The sequence below is a fragment of the Anolis carolinensis genome, chromosome 4 (genome assembly GCF_035594765.1).
Source record: "Anolis carolinensis isolate JA03-04 chromosome 4, rAnoCar3.1.pri, whole genome shotgun sequence".
Taxonomy (NCBI): Eukaryota; Metazoa; Chordata; class Lepidosauria; order Squamata; family Dactyloidae; genus Anolis; species Anolis carolinensis.
The window spans coordinates 123,030,552-123,049,857 of NC_085844.1; the positions used below are offsets into that span (position 1 = coordinate 123,030,552).

Below are 19,306 nucleotides of genomic sequence, written 5' to 3' on the forward strand. Positions count from 1 at the left end.
AAATACGTATGTGAATTATATTCTGTTACCCAAAAAATCTGGATGCCACAAGAAAATTATAGTCCAAAAATTATAATCCAAAACAGCAGCAGCATACAGAAAATGGAACAATACTTGGGACCAAAAAAATCCTTATACATCAATTCATCCAAAATAAAATATCAAGTTTCAACAAAATTGATATAATTACAATTATATTATAGTAGAATGCAATTGTAATAAGATTATAACAATCCTGAGGCCCTGATTAAACCACTGAGCTGCTGAACTTGTTGTTCAGCAGTTCGAAGCTGGGGAGTGGGATGACCTCCTGCTGCTCCCAACTCCTGCCAATCTAGCAGTTCGAAAACATGCAAATGTGAGTAGATCAATAGGTACCACTCGGGTGGGAAGGTAACGGTGCTCTATGCAGTCATGCCGGCCACAGGACCTTGGAGAGGTCTATAGACAACGCCGGCTCTTCGGCTTAGAAATGGAGATGAGCACCAACCCCCAGAGTCGGGGAAAACCTTTATCTATAACAATCAGTTTCTTTATGTTGTTGAAGACTTTCATGGCCAGGATCACTGGGTTGCTGTGAGTTTTCCAGGCTGTATGGCCATGTTCCAGAAGCATTTTCTTCTGACGTTTCACCCACATCTATGGCAGGCATCCTCAGAGGTTTTGAGGTCTGTTGGAAACTAGGCAAGTGCGGTTTATTCATGCCAGGCTATTCAATCCTAATCAAGGTGGCCAGTTGCAACATTCACACTTGCCTCAGGCAAACAACATTTCTTTATTCCACCCTGGACCTTCCACAGATATAGAAACCCCACTTGTCTAGTTTCCAAGAGACCTCACAACTCTGAGGATGCCTGTCATAGATGTGGGCAAAACATCAGGAGAGAATGCTTCTGGAACTTGGCCATACAGTGCGGAAAACTCACAGCAACCCAATCCTTTTCTTGTTTTGATCTTGTTTCTTCTCTAAATCTCTTTGTAATTAGAAAAGATTATGTAATTACAATCATATTATTATTATGTAACATAATTATAATATGGTTTTTTCTTGTCCTGATCTTGTTTCTTCTCTAAATCTCTTTGTAACTAGAAAAAAAATGATATAATTACAACATTATTATTATTATTAATGTAATATAATTATGATATTGTTATTTCTTGTCCCGATCTTGTTTCTTATCTAAATCTCTTTGTAATTGGAAAAAAATGATATAATTACAATCATATTATTATTATTATGAATGTAATATAATTATAATATGGTTATTTCCTGTTCTGATCTTGTTTCTTCTCTCAATCTCTTTGTAATTAGAAAAAATGTTATAATTACAATCTTATTATTATTAATGTAATATAATTATGATATTGTTATTTCTTGTCCTGATCTTGTTTCTTCTCTAAATCTCTTTGTATAGTAATTGGAAAAAATGATATAATTACAATCATATTATTATTATTATTATTATTAATAATAATAATAATAATAATAATAATAATGTAATATGATTATAATATGGTTATTTCCTGTCCTGATCTTGTTTCTTCTCTCAATCACTTTGTAATCCATTTCTCTCCATGAAAAAACAATAACAATCTGGCCACCAAAACCAGAGGGACTTGATTCGTGCACTGATTTCGACCTGTAGCAATCCCACTCCTTGCAAAAGCTTGGCTCCAGCGGAGGCGGGCGTTTCGTCGCAAGGCACGGCGGGAATGCGAGTCTTTCATTCCGCCCTTCTCTAGCGCCAGCCGGTTTCTTGAACTCCATTTCCCGTCAGCCCCCTCGCTGGTCTCTGGGCTGGGGATAAAAAAAGAGAGAGAGAGCCATGTCCGGGTGATGCGAGGAGAGGCTCCCCCCGCTCGCCGCCTTTCCAGCGCCCGGGTTTCTCTGCGGCAGACGGAGGGGGAGAGACCATTCTTCGCGGAAGAGGGGGATACGTTCGTTTGTCTCTCCCTCTCTCCAGCAGAGAGAAGAATAGAAATGCCCAGGTTTGGGGCTGGGAGGAAATAGCGCAGTCTGTCTTCCTCCATCCGCTTCTTGGCTTTCCAGAGCTTGGGGATTTGTGCTTGGTTTGTGTTCCCAGAAGGCAGGGCTTTTGTTTTGCCTCGCCTGCGGTCCTTTGGAACTCCCCGCCTCGTGATTGCAAGTCGTGAAGACCTTGGAAGGAAAAGCGGGGGCAGCCAGTGTGTGTTTTCCTGCCCTCCCAGCTCTATTGGAGCAGTTGGCCAACAGCAGCGGGATTCACCTTCCTGCCCTTCCTTTTTTTAGCCTGCTTCCTTCCCTCTTTGTGGGTCGTGATGTTGCTGCCCATCTATCCCTCCTCCTCTTCCTCCTCCTTATTGACTCCTTGGAACAGTGAAGACCCGTCCAGACCCAGATCTTAACTGTCAAGATGTGGCAAAGCATTGGCCTGACCCTGCTGTCACTGCTGGCCACTTTGGCTTGTGTCCTGCTCTTCATGCTTTGTGGTAAGTCCAGCAATACTAACAGTTGTGATGCATTGCTTACCTTCATTGTGTATGCATCATATGTATATCCTGCCTTGTTAAGACCCTTGTGCCGGCTGAACTGCTGACCTGAAGGTTGGGTTGCTGACCTGAAGGTTGCCGGTTTGAATCCACGAAACAGGGTGAGCTCCCATCTGTCAGCTCTAGCTTGTGGGGACATGAGAAACGGCTCCCAGCAGGATGGTGACACATACGGGCATCCCCTGGGCAACATCTCTGTAGACAGCCAATTATCTCACACCTGAAGTGGCTTGCACTATGTTCCCAAGTTGCTCTGACACGATATAATAATAATAATAATAATAATAATCTGACCATGGTGTAGTGGTTTTACTGGATTACAACTCTGAAGTCACTCTGACGTGATATAATAATAATAATAATAATAATAATAATAATAATCTTCTGATCACGGTGTAGTGATTGCACTGGATTGCAATTCTGGAGACCAGGGTTCGAATCCCTGTTCACTAGAGTTGATCACTTTGCTCAGGTCACACTCTCTCAGCCTCAAGAGGAGGTAAAGAGTAAAGATAAAGATTTTCCCCGGGCATTAAGTCTAGTTGTGTCCGAGTCTAGAGGTTGGTGCTCATCACCATTTCTAAGCTGAAGAGCCGGCGTTGTCCATAGACACCTCCAAGGTCATGTGGCCAGCATAACTGCATGGAGCAGTACCTATTGATCTACTCACATTTGCATGTTTTCGAACTGCTAGTTTGGCAGAAGCTGGGGCTAACAGATGGAGCTCACCCCTATTCGAACCATCAGCCTTTCAGTCAGCAAGTTCAGCAGCTTTGAATTGGGTTATCTGAGTCCACACTGCCAGATATTCCAGTTCAAAGCAGACAATGTGAGATTTTATTCAGATGTGTGGAAGGGGCCCTGTTTCAAAGCAGATAAACTGGATTTTATATGGCAGTGTAGAAGGGGCCTCAGGGCCCATCCACAAAGCCATATAACCCAGAATATCAAGGCAGATAATCCATAATATCTGCTTAGAACTGGATTATCTGAGTCCACACTGCCATATAATCCAGTGAATTTTATACCGCTGTGGAAATTGCCATATGCATGAGAGTGTGGAAGAACTCTCAAACGTATGGCAATTTTTAAAAAACTAAAATTGCATATTACGTTCATGAAACTGTTTTTATAATACAGTAAAATTTTGTTACATCCAGTTAAGTTTGTCTTTATTTGCTTTCAATTAGTATACTTTGGTATTAATATCACATTAATACAGAGTTTATGGTATGGCATAGAACAAAATATAGGCTTTTTAAAAATAATAACTCAGAAGCAACCAGAAACTGCATTTCTCTAGCATCTACCAGTTTCCATGAGTGTTGGTTCGCTGAGGCCCCTTCTACAATGACATATAATCCAGATTATCAAAGCAGATAATCACATTACCTGCTTTGAACTGGATTATATGAGTCTACACTGCCATATAATCGAGCTCAAAGCCGATAATCTGGATTTTATATGGCACTGTAGAGGGAGCCTGCATCTATTATTTTGTTTTTATAATTATTATTAACCTATCCAATTGGATTGCTCAATACTGTCAATAAGGATGAATGTTATGACAAGAGGACCATTTTAAACTTGTTGCTTTATCACAGTGAGTGGGTGATAAGGAAATCCTTAGAGTCCTGAGAATGTGTTGTATATGAAAAGGCAGGAAAATGATGGAGTTCTTCTTTTTCATTCATCTCAAGGTGAAAAAAAGACACTCCTTGAAATGCTGCCGCCTTGGAAGCAGTCAGGAGGGGGCAGCAGCTGGAAGCCCAGCCTTGTTTCTGAAAATGCTCTGGTACACTCATCCTGTCCCTTGCTTCATATTTCTCTAATACAGTCTAACATGTCAGCTAAACCACTTGTGTTTTCCTTAGGCGGAAAATAAAAACTGTGCCTTGATGCTCAAACGGCTTCTTCCACCTTTATGTTATTCTTTATGTTGGCCCTCGGGGGTGACAGAAGATAAGGCTGGCGGGGATTGAGAGACACAGAAAGCAAATTAAGATAAAGACAGAGTTGTTTATCTGGATTTCTTTCCACAAGACCGGAGTTAATCAGAGAGGTTATTGTGACGCAATCCCCACGTCATTCCAGTGTTCAAACAGTGGCTTTTAGTTCACGAAACAGCAGCCATGAAGAATGGCTATTTTGAGTTGTTCTCTTTATTTCTTGTCATTGAGTTGGGACACTGGCCACTAAATAAAAGCAAATCCCAGACAGTTTCTAAGAGCCACAGTCTATAATTACAGTCGAAGCTTGACTTTCCATAGGATTTAACTTTTGTGGATTTGATTATACGCAGGTTTATCATCAATAATTACATGTGTTTGTAGTGGGTGTTTTTTTTGTCTACATAGGCTACATGAGCCCCCTTGTGACGCAGCAGGTTAAAGTGCTGAGCTGCTGAACATGCTGACTAAAAGGTCAGCAGTTCGAATTCGGGGAGTGGGATGAGCTCCCGCTGTTAGCCCCAGCTTCTGCCAACCTACAATTTGAAAGCATGCAAATGTGAGTAGTCATTCCAGCCACATGACCTTGGAGGTGTCTATGGACAACACGGGCTCTTCAGCTTAGAAATGGAGATGAGCACAAACCCCCAGAGTTGGACATGACTAGACTTAATGTCAGGGGAAAACTTTTATCTTAGACTAAAAACATGTAACCAAAGCTCAAGCAAAGGTTTAGGAAGCCATAAATACACAAAATGTATCTACCCTAATTATTTGGTGTCTTAAATATAATCAGTAGAATCAAAACTTATTCACAGTCTTTTCACTTTTGTGAGGGTCCTGCCCTACTAATTCCTATGGATGTGAAGGACAACTGTATTTAATACTTAAAGGACAGAACCAGTTTACAGTTCACTGGGCTCAGATCTGGACTGGAAACAACAAATTCCCTGCCTTAGGTGCTGAAATAATTGATAGTGTTTGCCCGCTGACTTCTTCATAGATTCATGAAGTTGGAAAGGACACCAAGGGCCATCTTCTATACCCAATCCCCTGTTAGTGCAGAAATCCACAGCTAAAGCATCCCTGAGAGGTAGCCATCTAAACTTCGTTCAAAAACAAAAGGCCATTCAAATATCTTTTTTTTAAAGGCAGAATATACCAGTTTCCGAGATAGTCTTTTCCGATCTCAAACAGCTCTTGCTGCCACAAATCATTGTTGTTGTCATCGTCATCGTCATCATCTTTTTTTTTCGTGTCAGGAGCGACTTGAGAAACTGCAAGTCGCATCATCATCATCATAGAATCATGGAATTGGAAGAGACCACATCTCGTCCAACCTTCTGCCATGCAGGATAAAGCTGTCAAAGCACCCCTGACAGATGGTCATCCATCTTCATTTTTAAAGCCTCCAAAGAGGACCTTCCACAACCCTCAGGGCCCCTCCAGACAGGCCCTATATCCCAGGATCTGATCCCAGGTTTTCTGTTTATCCCAGATTATCTGGCATATAATCCAGTTCAAAGCAGAAAACCTGGGATCAGATCCTTGGATATAGGGTCTGTCTGGAAGGGCCCTTTGAGGTAGAGAGTTCCACTGTTGAACAGCTCTTATGATCAGGAGGTTCTTCCTAATGTTCAGATGGAATGATAATAATAATCGGTTACCCACCTGTCCTCAAGGTTTTAGTCAGTGTCCAACTGATGATGATGAGCAGCAAGCATAATGTACAACACAGTTCCAGCAATATGCAACAATGTATGATGATGATTTACCTGCTTCTCAGCTTAAGGAGTATACAACACCTGGTGTCCAGTTGAAACCTCTCTTATTATTTCAATCCATTGGTCTGAGTCCTGGACTCCAGAGTAGCATATCCTCATTTATTTAGCTCTCTTTCTCTCTCTCTAGTCAAACAGGTTCGGCAAATATCTGAGGTGTTGCAAAAGCTTGCCAAACTTGGATGATAGTGGGATGAGTGTATGCAGAGCATATGATGTACTTGCAGAAGGCTTCTTGGCATCTCCAACTAAAAAGACTGGGCAGCAAGTGCTAGAAAAGCTGTGATCAGAGGCAGCCACTCTAATAAAGAAGAGAGTGCTGGGCAAATGGTTTGCACTGGTATCAAAGCATGAAAAGCTTATTGTTTTGAACTACAGTTTCCAGAATCCACCCCAGTCATTGGCTATGCACTTTCAGAAATACAGCTGGAACCTAAACTTTTGCACATTGTTCCATTATAGAGCAATCATGTCACTTTAAATGCCATGACAACATCCTGTGAATCTTGGGATTTATAGTTTGGTGAGATGCTAGAGTTCTCTGGCTGGCAAATTGAGGCTTCTGTTTGATGCTTTGTTCTATTTTGATAGGTTATGTTTTATCTTAAGTTTAAATATTAAGTTATAATTTGTTTTTATATGTTGGGTATGTATTGCTTGTCGTATTCAGGCATTGAATGTTTGCCCTTTTGTGATTGGAATTCATCCTGAGTCCCTTCGGGGAGATAGGGTGGATTATAAATAAAGATTTTAGTATTATTATTATTAATAATTGTAAATACCTCCCTCCTCAACTGCAAATCCCAGCATATCGCCATGGCAGTTAAAGTGAAATCATAGTGCTATAATTTTGGAACCATAGCAGTTAAATGTATGTTCATGTTCATCTCTTCCTTTCCATCAAACTTAAACCAGGCCTTCCTAACCTGGCACTGAAGCTGCTTGGATAGCCACACTTGCTGAGATCCTGAAGATACTTCCATTAAGTTGGACATAAGACACAGCTTGGCAAAGTTACTTTTTGACTCCCAGCATTGTCTAGACAGCATAACAATTGGCTGTAGTAGTCATCCATAAATAGTTTTTCAAACTGTAGAGAAAGGTGAATTATTGTTTCAAGCCCTTGGAAGATAGAGGCAGAGTTTTAAAAGTTACTTTTTACAGCATTTGAAAAGCAGCCTAATGTGGTTAATTTCTTACAGTGTTAAAAAAAATAAGTTGTTCCATAACACTGTGTAACATGTTTTTTTGTTCCTGGGTTATAAATGTCATTTCCTAATTGGTTCTAGCATAAAAACATGGAAAAGGTTTATTAAATTGCAAAAACTTTGTTTTTCCGGGGCATCCTACAGCACATTTTGCTATAGTTTTTCAGTGTATATCTCATTAAGTCTCAACCAATCCAACATAGTTTGTGGCAGCCATAAACGAAGTTTCTGGAGTATAATGACAACCTTCAAAGTGTAATTGATTGTCATGGGCACTGCTTAGAAGAAGAAAAACCCACTATTTACAGATAACCACTCTATATCATGTATAAGTCAATAAATTTTAATCAGGAAAAATCTGGGTTGATCTATCTATGAGTCAGTGTAAGTACTAGGCATTTATTCATTTATTTATTTATTTACTACATTTATATGCCGCCCTTCTCACCCCGAAGGGGACTCAGAGCGGCTTACAAATTAAATTTACATACAATATTATATTAGCGTAGTACAATACTGGTAATAAAATACTGGCATGTGCAAAAAATTCGGAAGTGTTGGAAATCAGAAGTTTTGTAAGTGGTAAGCCATATCCAAAGTTTTTGCGTGGCTCACACCAAATATTTTAGAATCCAAACGTACCCCATACTTTTTCGTTTTAGTGTTGTCAATCTCGGAAGTCTCCTAAAATCAGTTTCATATTCAGTGCAAGGAAGCAAAGCCATTAAGCCAAAAAGGTTGCCTGCCTGCCTGGAATTAATGGAGTCTCAGCATAAGGAGCCATGAAAAGAGGAAGCAGTGCATTTTGGGAACAGCATAGAACTCAGAGAAATGTAGTTTGGGAAGAACAGGAGCCCTATGCCAAAGAATTCAAAACGCTCTGCCCTAAACTACATTTCCCAGTATGCATCTGCATCTGAAAGCCCCAATTAGGATAAGAGATCGGTCTGTAGCCAACCAGAGTTCCAATATATTTTTTAATATTCTACACTATGATTTCTGGTCCCCTAATTGGTTCTGTCATAAAAACACGGTGAAAGTTTATTACATTGCAAAACGTGGTCTTTGCACAAGGGACATCGTCCTATAGCACATTTTGCTTTGTTGAGTCTCCACCAATTTAACAAGGTTTCTGCCACAAAAACAAAATTTCTGGAGTAGAGCGACTACCTTCAAAGTAAAGAGTACACAATTAAACAGAAAAGAACACTTTCAAAGTAGGAACAGATTTTCTGTATTATTAAAAAAGGTTGTTTATAAAAAATTGAAAATTCCACAGAAATCCGTGGATAAGTGAAATGTTCTGAAATTTGGTGGGCTAATAGTGGTAAAGGGTGCCCCTGGTGGCACAGTGTGTTAAAGCGCTGAGCTGCTGAACTTGCGGACCAAAAGGTCACAGGTTCAAATCCTGGGAGCGGAGTGAGCGCCTGCTGTTAGCCCCAGCTCCTGTCAACCTAGCAGTTCGAAAACATGCAAATGTGAGTAGAACAATAGGTACTGCTCCGGCGGGAAGGTAACGGCACTCCATGCAGTCATGCCGGCCATGTGACTTTGGAGGTGTTTATGGACAACGCCGGCTCTTTGGCTTAGAAATGGAGATGAGCATCAACCCCCAGAGTCGGTCACGACTGGACTTAATGTCAGGGGAAACCTTTACCTTTTAATAGTGGTAAATGTGTTCTATCACTGTAGCAATAGCTTTAAAAATGAGGGAGATAGGAGCCCCTGAAGTTTCCACAATTATAGTAATTTAATTATGCGCAATTACTGTAATGAAATAGTAACAAAATTCTGTTAGTCTTGCTATAGTAACAAATATTTCACTAAGTATACTTTAGAAACACTTTAGCAATGAAGCACCGGTGCCCACCATTTTGTAATGACTTTTGAACCATTTTTAATGGATCACACACCTCTAGTAAGTACCGTTCCTTAACTCTTATTGCCAAAGGTACTGTCCCCCTTCTCTGAGTAGAGTGGTGAAAGGCAGGAGTTCAGTCCATCCCAGGAAAGCCTTAAAAAAGCATCAAGCTCCTCTATTCTCTTTTCTGTGGTACCATTTCTGGCTATTTCGAATGCCTGGGTGGGAAAATGGTAACAGCCACAGATGACTGTTCTTTTCTTTTCCTAAAATGATCCTTGACATCCATGGGTCATGCAAAAATTAATTTTGATCCCAAAACCTGTCTTCGACTTACATATGAGTTCGACTGCTTTAATTGTGGAACATGGATTCATCCTAAGAGGACAGAAGCCTGCATTGCCTTGCTAGCCATGGATAAGGGGACTTTGTATAGATAACATTCAAGTGCAGGTTCCTGGCCTTTAAGCCAGTGAGCAAAACGATTCTCAGGACATTAGTTAAATGCATTATGAATGTCTACAAGGCTGAAACCCCAAAGAACAGACTTCTAGTTCAGTGGGTTTTTGCTCACTCTCCCTGCATTGCTCAAATCCTCCTGGGACTAAGACTGATGCAGCTGCTCATCCTTGGTGTTTTTGAACTCTTCCATTGCCAAAAACGGCTTTCACAGAAAGGCACAGTTTGTGCCTCGGAGACATTTGGCAGCTGAAGTTCAACACACCTGTTCTTTGAAAAGAAGCGGATTTGTGGAGGTTTCCTGATTGACTCTGCTATTACAGAAAATGTGCTAGATCTGAATTTGTACGTTGATTTTGCGTAGAGGAGGAGGCTTTTGCCCTCTTCCCCGTGTTGATTGCAAATGGTTTGAAAATGTGATGATATCTCATATGGATTAAATACTATTCTGTCCCAAACTGTGGTCTTTGACATGATTTTTATGCAGCAGCAGAGAGATACAGCTAAATGAAGAAAACGAAGGAATTATAAAGCCCTATAAAAAGCCTTTGGTAGCGCAGGGCATTAAACCACTGAGCTGCTGAACTTGCTGACCAAAAGGTTGGCGGTTCAAATCCAGGGAGTGGGGTGAGCTCCTGCTGTTAGCCCTAGCTTCTGCCAACCTAGCAGTTCGAAAACATGCAAATGTGAGTAGATCAATAGGTACTGCTCTGCCGGGAAGGTAACGGGGCTCCATGCAGTCATGCCGGCCACATGACCTTGGAGGCGTCTACGGACAATGCCGGCTCTTCAGCTTAGAAACAGAGATGAGCACCAACCCCCAGAGTCAGACAAGACTAGACTTAACGTCAGGGGAAACCTTTACCTTTATAAAACTTAATGCAAGGTATAAAAAGCCTCCTGAAATCACTTAACAGCTAGTCATAAGCTTTGCTTCTTGTAGTGCTCTTTCCCCCGCAACAATATTTGCAGCTGGATTTTAATACAGATTTTGTGTAACACGTTCATTTTAGACTTTGAACACAGTGATCTATACAGTTGATTGTCGTATTCATTTGATCTTTGCATGCACACGTGTGTATCTTTTTATTTATTACTCTTTGTAATGAGGAAGGTATGTCTATTTTCTCATTTTGAATATATCAGTAACCTCTTTCAGGCTTCCAAAAGGCCACCAATGTGGCGCCCAGACTCCAAATGTAAATATTTAATGAAAATAATGTGATAAGAAAAAAGGACAATGCAGGAATTGCTTCATTAAAAAAGAAGGAGAGTGGGCTTAGACTTGGTTTGTTTGAAAATGCGTAACAGAAGATTGAAACCAGAGCTCAGAAAAATTAGTTTTTGAACTACAACTTCCAGAGAGATGTTTCCAAGGTCTGGTTAAAGCATATGAAAAGAACCCAGAATGAAATGGTCTGTGCAGCCCTTCTTAAACCTAGAAGGGAGAGACAGAAAAAGCTTTGTACCAGCATAGAAAGGGCCAGAGCTAAAGAACTTGAAACGTGATCTCAGAAGTTACAATGAGGAAGCAAGATCACGCAGAAATTGACAGTTTTCAGATTTTCTCAAGCCATTTGAGGGTCTACATGAGAAGCAGAAAGTTTGTGCAGGTTTGATGTTGATGTTTTTGCTTACAATTTGAATGGAACTGACTCGTAGCATCAGTTGTCTGTAACATTTGTTTCATACCAAATATTATGCAAAATAGGGAAAGCAGGTGAAAGGGAAGGTGCGAAAGAAAAATAGCAAAGGGAAAGAGAAGAAGAAAATGGCCTTTTGGTGAAAAACATTGCCCACATGGCAGTTGTCCCTGCTATGAATATATCTAGACCAGTAATTCCCAACCTTTGATTGTTTTAACTGTTTTGGACTTCAGATGACATAATTCCTGACAGTTGGTCAAGATGGCTGGGCCCTCTGGGAGCTAAAGTTCCCAGACTTAAAGAACCAAAGGTTAGGAACCACTGATCTAGACCATTGCTTCTTAAGGTGTGGGTGCCGATCTCAAATGGGATCCTCTTGACTAAATGTTGGGATCATGAAAATTTTGGCAACAGCAAAACATTTCAGAATGCTACCCATTTATACAGTTCTGTTAGCACCAATGTGCCGTGCACTCTGCAAATAATGTTTTAGCTGTAGTCTACAAAAGGGAATACCAGTCTTTTTAGCAAGCTTTGCAAATGCCAATTCACTGTTAAGTGGAAATGTTTAAGAAGTACTGATCTAGACTTCACAGTTATTGCTGGAGATAGCAACCTTCTCAAGCCTCCTAATAATAATTTTTATTGATTAGCCTTTAGGCCATATCACAACGCCAAACCAAACAAGGCTTGATAAGACTTGATTACACTCTTATGTAGTAAGTTAAAACAAGACACTTATAATAATACAGTAAATAAATATGATAAAAACTGAATATATAAATCATATTTCCTTATCACTCCTACAATTTACCCTGATCAACTCCACATTTGTGGTTCTCAAATATATTGTTTTGCTTAAATACAGAGCTGTTTTATATGTTATCGCTCAAGCCTCCTCTATCCAATGTTTTGTCTGTTTACAATCTATTGTTTATTCTCTGAAGTGTATGTCTTTTTTGATTTACAGTTTTCTTAACTCTATGTGCTTGGGCCAGTGGGAGGGGCTGCAGACCATGTGACTGTTTAGTAATGCTGTTTAAAAGGGGATGACAGTTGAGAAATGACAGTTGAGGCTTGAGTTTGTTTGAGTACAGATGGCAGCGTTAGAAGCTAGAAGTCAGTTGAGGCTTGAGTTTCTTTGGAAGTAGACTGTTATAAAAGAGAGCTTATACAAAGCAACATAGTTTTAAAGAGACTGTTAAAGACTGTAAGTTAAGGATACAAACTGAAACATTTTGAAGTTTAACCTGACAAGAAATGTACCTGTATAAATACATTAAGTTGTGAGTAAAACAAACATGTTATTCTAAAGAAATGTACTTAAATCTTTGTCTGCTGAGAGCATCAAATAGAAACAAAATATTTACATGCCCAGTGATCTTCCATTACCCAATACATTAAAGGAATACTCCTGAAACTATGCTACACAATAGCTTATGATACTAACAGGTCATAATCCAATAGCTCAATAGTTATAGCAGAATGAACCATTTGAAGTATTGTATTTCTATTCTACATAACCCTGTGGTCTGTAGTTTGGTGAGATGCTTATAATTCTTGGCTTAAAAGCTCTGGAATACGCCCAGAACTACAGTTCTGCTTTGTCTCAAATGACAAATGCTGTCGTTAAATGACAAATTCCAGGATTCCATAATAAATCACAGTGGTATCAAACTGTTATATCTGTTGTGTAGATATGAGGACCTAAGTAGCCTTCATTGTGTGTTTCTTCATGGCTGGGGGTTGGACTGAATATTACAGAAAATATACCCAAACCGATGCCTTGGTGAACAATCTCATCTTGATTTCTGGACTGTGCGTTTTTTGTAGATATGGGGAGATAACTTGAGTTCATGGGATAATTTATCTTTTTCAACATGTCCTCTAGGTTGGTACGTGGTCTGGCAGCTCTTCTTATCCAAGTTCAAGTTTCTACGAGAGCTGATAGGAGACACAGGGTCCCAACAAGGGGATAGTGAAGTCACCGAGCCAGAAGCGGAACAGGATGCGCCTTCTACTCCACAAAGAAGTCGGCAGAAATCAGCACGTCAGCGAAGGATCCCTGTCGAAGATGATTAAAATTGAATATTGGATAAGCCCCAAGTGACTGGTGGTCCGCACTTCTGCAATTATATGTTTCTGGTTCCACTGGCATGAATACGTTATTTCAGAAGAGATCTGGGCAACATTTCAATGGAGAACAAGATGGGACTAGGAAGAAGGAAGTTAGCCAAAGGAATTGCCTGCTATGTTTTGCGGGTGGAATTTGCGAGAAAGCGTGCTTCCCTGTCTTTTCTTATTTGGCGTATTTTTGTGTGAGTGTGAATGGGCTCAGCTTTTCAGCATTGAAATGACAGTGGCTGGCTTTTGTCACAAACGGCAAGTTTTTGCAGTTAGGATCTAGTGTAATTCTTCATTTATATATATTTATATGTAAAAGCTGCATTCCTTGAGCCTTATACAGGAATGCTGCAATGTTTTTTTTTCCTGCTTTGGAAGATAGCTCGAAAGGCTGCTTCTCCCATAGGGGAAAATCAATTTTAGGCTCATGCAAAGGTTTTAAGAATTATCTTAATCAGGTAATGAAGCCTGGCATTTTTGTTTCAATGCATGGCAATTTTGGAGGCTTTAAATCAAAACCACTAAACATCTTGGCAGACTTCTGTCAGAGTGTTTCATCAAATCCTTTCTGCTTTCTTTTAACAGAACGGAGTTAAGCATCTGCTATAAACATGTATCCAATGTCATTTGTTAAGAATGGATTCTTTGGCTTTAATGTGGGTTCCTCCCTCCTTTTGTTTGTTTGTATTCTTTGCACCAAAAATGTGTTGATACTAGTTACAGAAATCTGACAGAGCTCTGAGGATACCTTTTCTTCATACAGTCTTGCTAAATTGTGTGTCTGGGACCTCATATTTGGTGTTCTGCAATTATGGTGATGAAGGTTAGTAAATTCTTCTCCTTTGCCTTCTGATCAGGAGCAACCGCTGCTCAATTTATGACAGAATGAGTGTTGATCATGGCATCATAGTAGCCACTGACGCTGTAATATATGAGAAGTTAGGATTATTCCTCCAGGGTTCTTGTACAACTGACTTCTTCTTGGACTCCAGGATGTATCTTGGCTTTTTTCTGGTTCAGCTTCTTCCTTAGCACTTTGATTCAGGAAGGACTCCAGACAAGTCTCTTAAAGCAGGTCAAAGCTTCAATGTGATTATTTATATAGACCAACCATCCTGAGCTTCAACTTTTTACGATCTTCCAGAGTCTCAAATATGGCTGAAGCAGCTTTGATCAGTTTGTTCCTTTCCTAATTATCTGTGGACACTTTTTTGTTTTTTTTTGGAAAAAGTAGAATGGTTGTTGTGTGTTTTCTGGGCTGTATGGCCATATTCCATAAGCATTCTCTCCTGACGTTTCTGCTTCCCCCCAACCCCTAATTTCCTGAAGTTTTAGCATTCAAACACTCACACTTCTTGCTTTAATCTTTCTGTGAAAACTTATTTTCATTCTGGGTTAGTTATATTATCCTGGAATATGTAATTAATACAGCAAATCACCCTCTTTTCTGCATTACATAGCAACAAATTTGGTATTATATCCACAAAAATGTAAGAACTGAAATCCAGTTGGTAGTCACAAAAAGGTTAGACTTGTTAAGTCAGTGGATATTTATTAAGTTAGTAAGTCTCATTGGGACTAGCCATTTCATTTAGACCAATGGTTCCCAAACTTGGTTCTCCGGATGTTTTGAACTTCAGATCCCACAATTCCTAACAGCTGGTAAGCTGGCTGGGATTTCTGGGAGTTGAAGTCCAAAACAACTGGAGGACCAAAGGTTGGGAACTACTGCTTTAGACCTTTGTGATTCATAGTCCTTAGATTCCCAGGCTGAAAATTTCACAAATAAAGGCTCCAGTGTATTGATAAGATTTTTACTACATCTGTCCTGTGGATGTATGCAATTGAAAGAAATACTTGAAATTAAATAATGCTCATTGTGTTCAGATGGATTGGCCCCATTCCTCTCTCCCCTCTCTTATAAAGGTTTATCTTATAGAATCCATACAATAATCTCATACAGAATTCATCTAATGAATTCTTTATGATGTTTCTGAGATTTTACTTTTTTAAATGCCACCTGTGTTTATAAAACTCTAGAACAGATCACTTCTAATACTGACACCACATGTGTCCCACCTAGCACCAAGTGTGAAAGACATTTTATACAGTTAGTACACATGTTGGTTGTGTGATGTTTCATGTAGTAATTTTCCTATCCTTATATGAAATGACTCTTGGATCCTGATGTCATGTAAACCACGTGGTAATCTTTTTATGTGTGGGTGGAGGTTGCAACAACTTGAAGCTGTTACCAAGGACTTCTCCAGATTTTGAACCATGGATTTATATATCTAGATACGGGTAGACAGCTGTGTGTGTGTTTTTTATTTTTGTCGCTATGTTTTTTTCTGTTTAATATTGCAGCCATTTCAGTGTTGATGAGACTGAATAGTTTTACGTGTAGATATAGACCCAGCTGGAAGACTGGAGTGAACTTTTGGACATTTTGTAAAAAATTAAATGTCAAAAGGTGCTAAAGATACTCAAACAAGCACATAACCTCATTGAAGATGAGAGGTCGATTGCAATGAAAAGAAATGGGCACTACTATTACGTTTTCTTTGAAGATCTCATTTTAGATCCATTTTCTGGCAAAATACTCCTGTTATCAGTGCTGCAATATAGCCAACAGAATTGTGGAAGCATTGGGCTGGTTGCTCAGATGAATTACACTGTCTGTAACATCAATTCATTTATATATCACTGTTACTGAAAGCACTTATAGCAACTCTGGAGGAGTTGTCACCCTCCAGATGCTGTTGGACTGCAGTTCCCATCACCTTGGACTCTTTCTCATGGCTATTGGAGTCCCAACATCAGTAGGGCCAGAAGATCCCAAGCCCTGCTTTGTAGGAAATGCCGTGCTACACTGTATCACAGGCAATGGGTAGCTTGCTGCTTATGTTGCACCACGCAGTGAGCTGACTTGCATCATAGTATGTTCCAGACATGTTCATCATGATATGTACACGGCAGCTGTAACAAATGAGATTTCTATTCTTCATCTGTGTTCACTGGGTTTTTTCTAAAAAAAAAAAAAAACAACCCTCTACCAAATGCTTCTGAGTTTTCTGTATCTATCATGTGGACTATTGTTTTCTCTCTTTATTTATTTAAACTGACTCCACTAATAACTTGACAAATAAATATGTAAATAACACAACTTGATACAGATGCCCACATGTTTTTGTACCTGTTGCAATGGTGAATTGGTTTATTTGCTTATTCGTTTATATCAGCAGTTCCCAACCTTTTTTTGACTAGGGATCACTCTCCAACATTAGTACCAAAAGGGTTACGAATCAGTTTTTGGTCAACTTTACATTTGGTTTGGTTATTCGGGGTGCTGATTCAGAAAATTGCATTGGATATGCCAACTGTAGTTTCTGATACAGAATATATGCCATCCAGTAGTCACCATCTGCTTGCCCGCAGAAAACCATATTTAATAATCTGGATCTGGTGTGGCCTATCCAATGCAATTTTTTTGAATCGGCACCCCAAATAATCCCAGGAGCAGGCCTAAAAATGAAGACACCAATAACTATTTTGGTTTGGGCTGTGTTATTTGTAGTAGTAATGGTGAGGCCATGGACCAGATTTTAGTTCTTGTGGACCACTCGTGATCCATGGACCACAGGTTGGAAGCCACTGATTTATATCATACCTAGTTCCAAAGTTTAGAGCATGTAATGAAAGTCTCCAGTTACAGAATCCTTTGTATTATGATATTAAAATTTCCTCTCTTCCACAGATCTTCTAAGGTTGCATCTACATTGTAGAGTTAATGCTGAAAGAATTATTCTGTGGAACTTGCTTAAGTGTTGATTCACCAAGTTCTTGTTGATTTTATAGGTCTGACTAATCCTAAGTCAAAGTGATCATCCCACATTGACTGACCAACTTCTCCTCTTAAGTATGACTAAATTTCTATTCAGTCCAATGAAATATAGGCTGTGCCTATGTGAGACGTGCTGAATTAGTTTATGTAGGTTATGCTGCTTGCATTTTGTCTGTTGGTGTGCTGCACAACTTGAATTTATTTGGTGTAGAATTGAGATGGGCTATGGAGAATGCTACCTCATTTACTTAGAAAGCCCTGTGATAGTATTGTCTTTAGAAACAACTTGAATGCACATAACAGCTATAATCCCTTAGTACAGTAAGAACCCTATTTCTGTGGGGGATACAATCCTAGCCAGACCGCAGTTATCGGAAATCATAGATATGACTGAGTGCCATTCAGTTATCAGACTTCTGGTCCAAGCAGACTCTAGAGCTGCACTAGAGGATCTAGAGATTATTAGAAACATACCCTCTTTTTGAATTTGCTAGGTTCTCTAATTTTTTTTAATTGTGTTAGAAGTGATGAGAACATACTGCAAGTTGCTTCTAGTGTGAGAGACTTGGCTGTCTACAGAGACTTTGCCCAGGGAGGCCAGGATGTGTTATCTTGCTGGGAGGCTTCTTATGTCCCTGTAAACTAGAGCTGACAGATGGGAGCTCACCCCGTCTTGCAGATTTAAACCAGCAACTTTCAGGTCAGCAACCCAGCCTTCAGGTCAGCAGTTCAGATGGCACAAGGGTTTAACCCATTGCGCCACTGTGGCTCCAATGTGGCATCTCCAGTGTGAGTCTATGGTAACTTCTAAGGAAAAGATACCAAATAATTGTGCTAGAGGACCTAACAAATTCCTAGAGAGTCCATTTTCCCTTAAGTACAGAGAAGTGAAAAGGCAGATATGGATTCTGCAGTTATGCAGATCATAACTCTATTTTGATTATTCATTGTCCTTATAGCAATGATGTGACGAGGAGAAAAAACGAGAAAGGCATGGAGTCCTATAATATATTTATCTCACTTTTCTTTTAATGAATTAAGAGCATATGTGAAACAAGATATACATATATGAAAGAAATATGTGACTTGACTCTCATTACCTACAAATAAAAATATGCTAATAAGACCTAGAAGAGGAGGAAGAGGATGTCTAGATATTGTTCTGTTTAGCATCACACCTGTCCATGTACAGTTCTTGGAACAAAAGGAATATAATATTCAGAAGAAAGAGAGTGCGGTTTTCAATGCTTCCCTAATATATGATTTCTGGGCCAAAGACAAAGATGATCCACTAAGACATCAACACCATCATTTTGCAGCAGGACTTTTAAAAGATTTGGCACAAAGCCAAGGTTAAATTGTGTCCAGATATTTCCCTGTTATAACCAGTTGCCTGTCTTTTTGAGACAATTATCAAGAAACTTCAACTAGCAATTGATATGCATATAAAGTGAAAAATCTAAAGTGGGTGTAGATAAACCTTCCAAGCCAGATGAGAAATTTGAAGAGGAGAACCTTGGCAGATTGGTTCCTTCCTAGTTTCTCCTTCCATGTGATCATGTTAACAAAATCATTACAGCCAAGATAGCTCTGGGTTGTTGTGTGTTTTCCGGGCTGTATGGCCATGTTCCAGAAGCATTCTCTCCTTACATTTTGCCTACATCTATAGCAGGCATCCTCAGAGGTTGTGCGAATGCATGCCATAGATGTGGGTGAAAGGTCAGGACAGAATGCTTCTGGAACATGGCCATACAGCCCGGAAAACACACAACAGCCCTGTGATTCTGGCCATGAAAGCCTTCGACAACACAAGACAGCTCTGTTTTGTATTTGATGGTTCACCACAAGGTGGCATCTTTTAACCAGGTTTAGAGATTTTTTTGCTAGCAGCTCTAAAAAGTTCTT

At 39.7% G+C, this 19,306-nt stretch overlaps 1 protein-coding gene across 1 annotated transcript; it reads left to right on the forward strand.

Moving 5' to 3' along the window:
• The first annotated feature begins 1,790 nt into the window (after nucleotides 1-1,790).
• On the forward strand, nucleotides 1,791-14,859 carry smim13 (small integral membrane protein 13). Its single transcript, XM_008114989.3, has 2 exons — nucleotides 1,791-2,469; nucleotides 13,325-14,859. Exons 1-2 carry the CDS (start codon nucleotides 2,394-2,396, stop codon nucleotides 13,513-13,515), a joined length of 267 nt encoding a protein of 88 aa, XP_008113196.1. The 5' UTR covers nucleotides 1,791-2,393; the 3' UTR covers nucleotides 13,516-14,859.
• The last annotated feature ends 4,447 nt before the right edge of the window (nucleotides 14,860-19,306 follow it).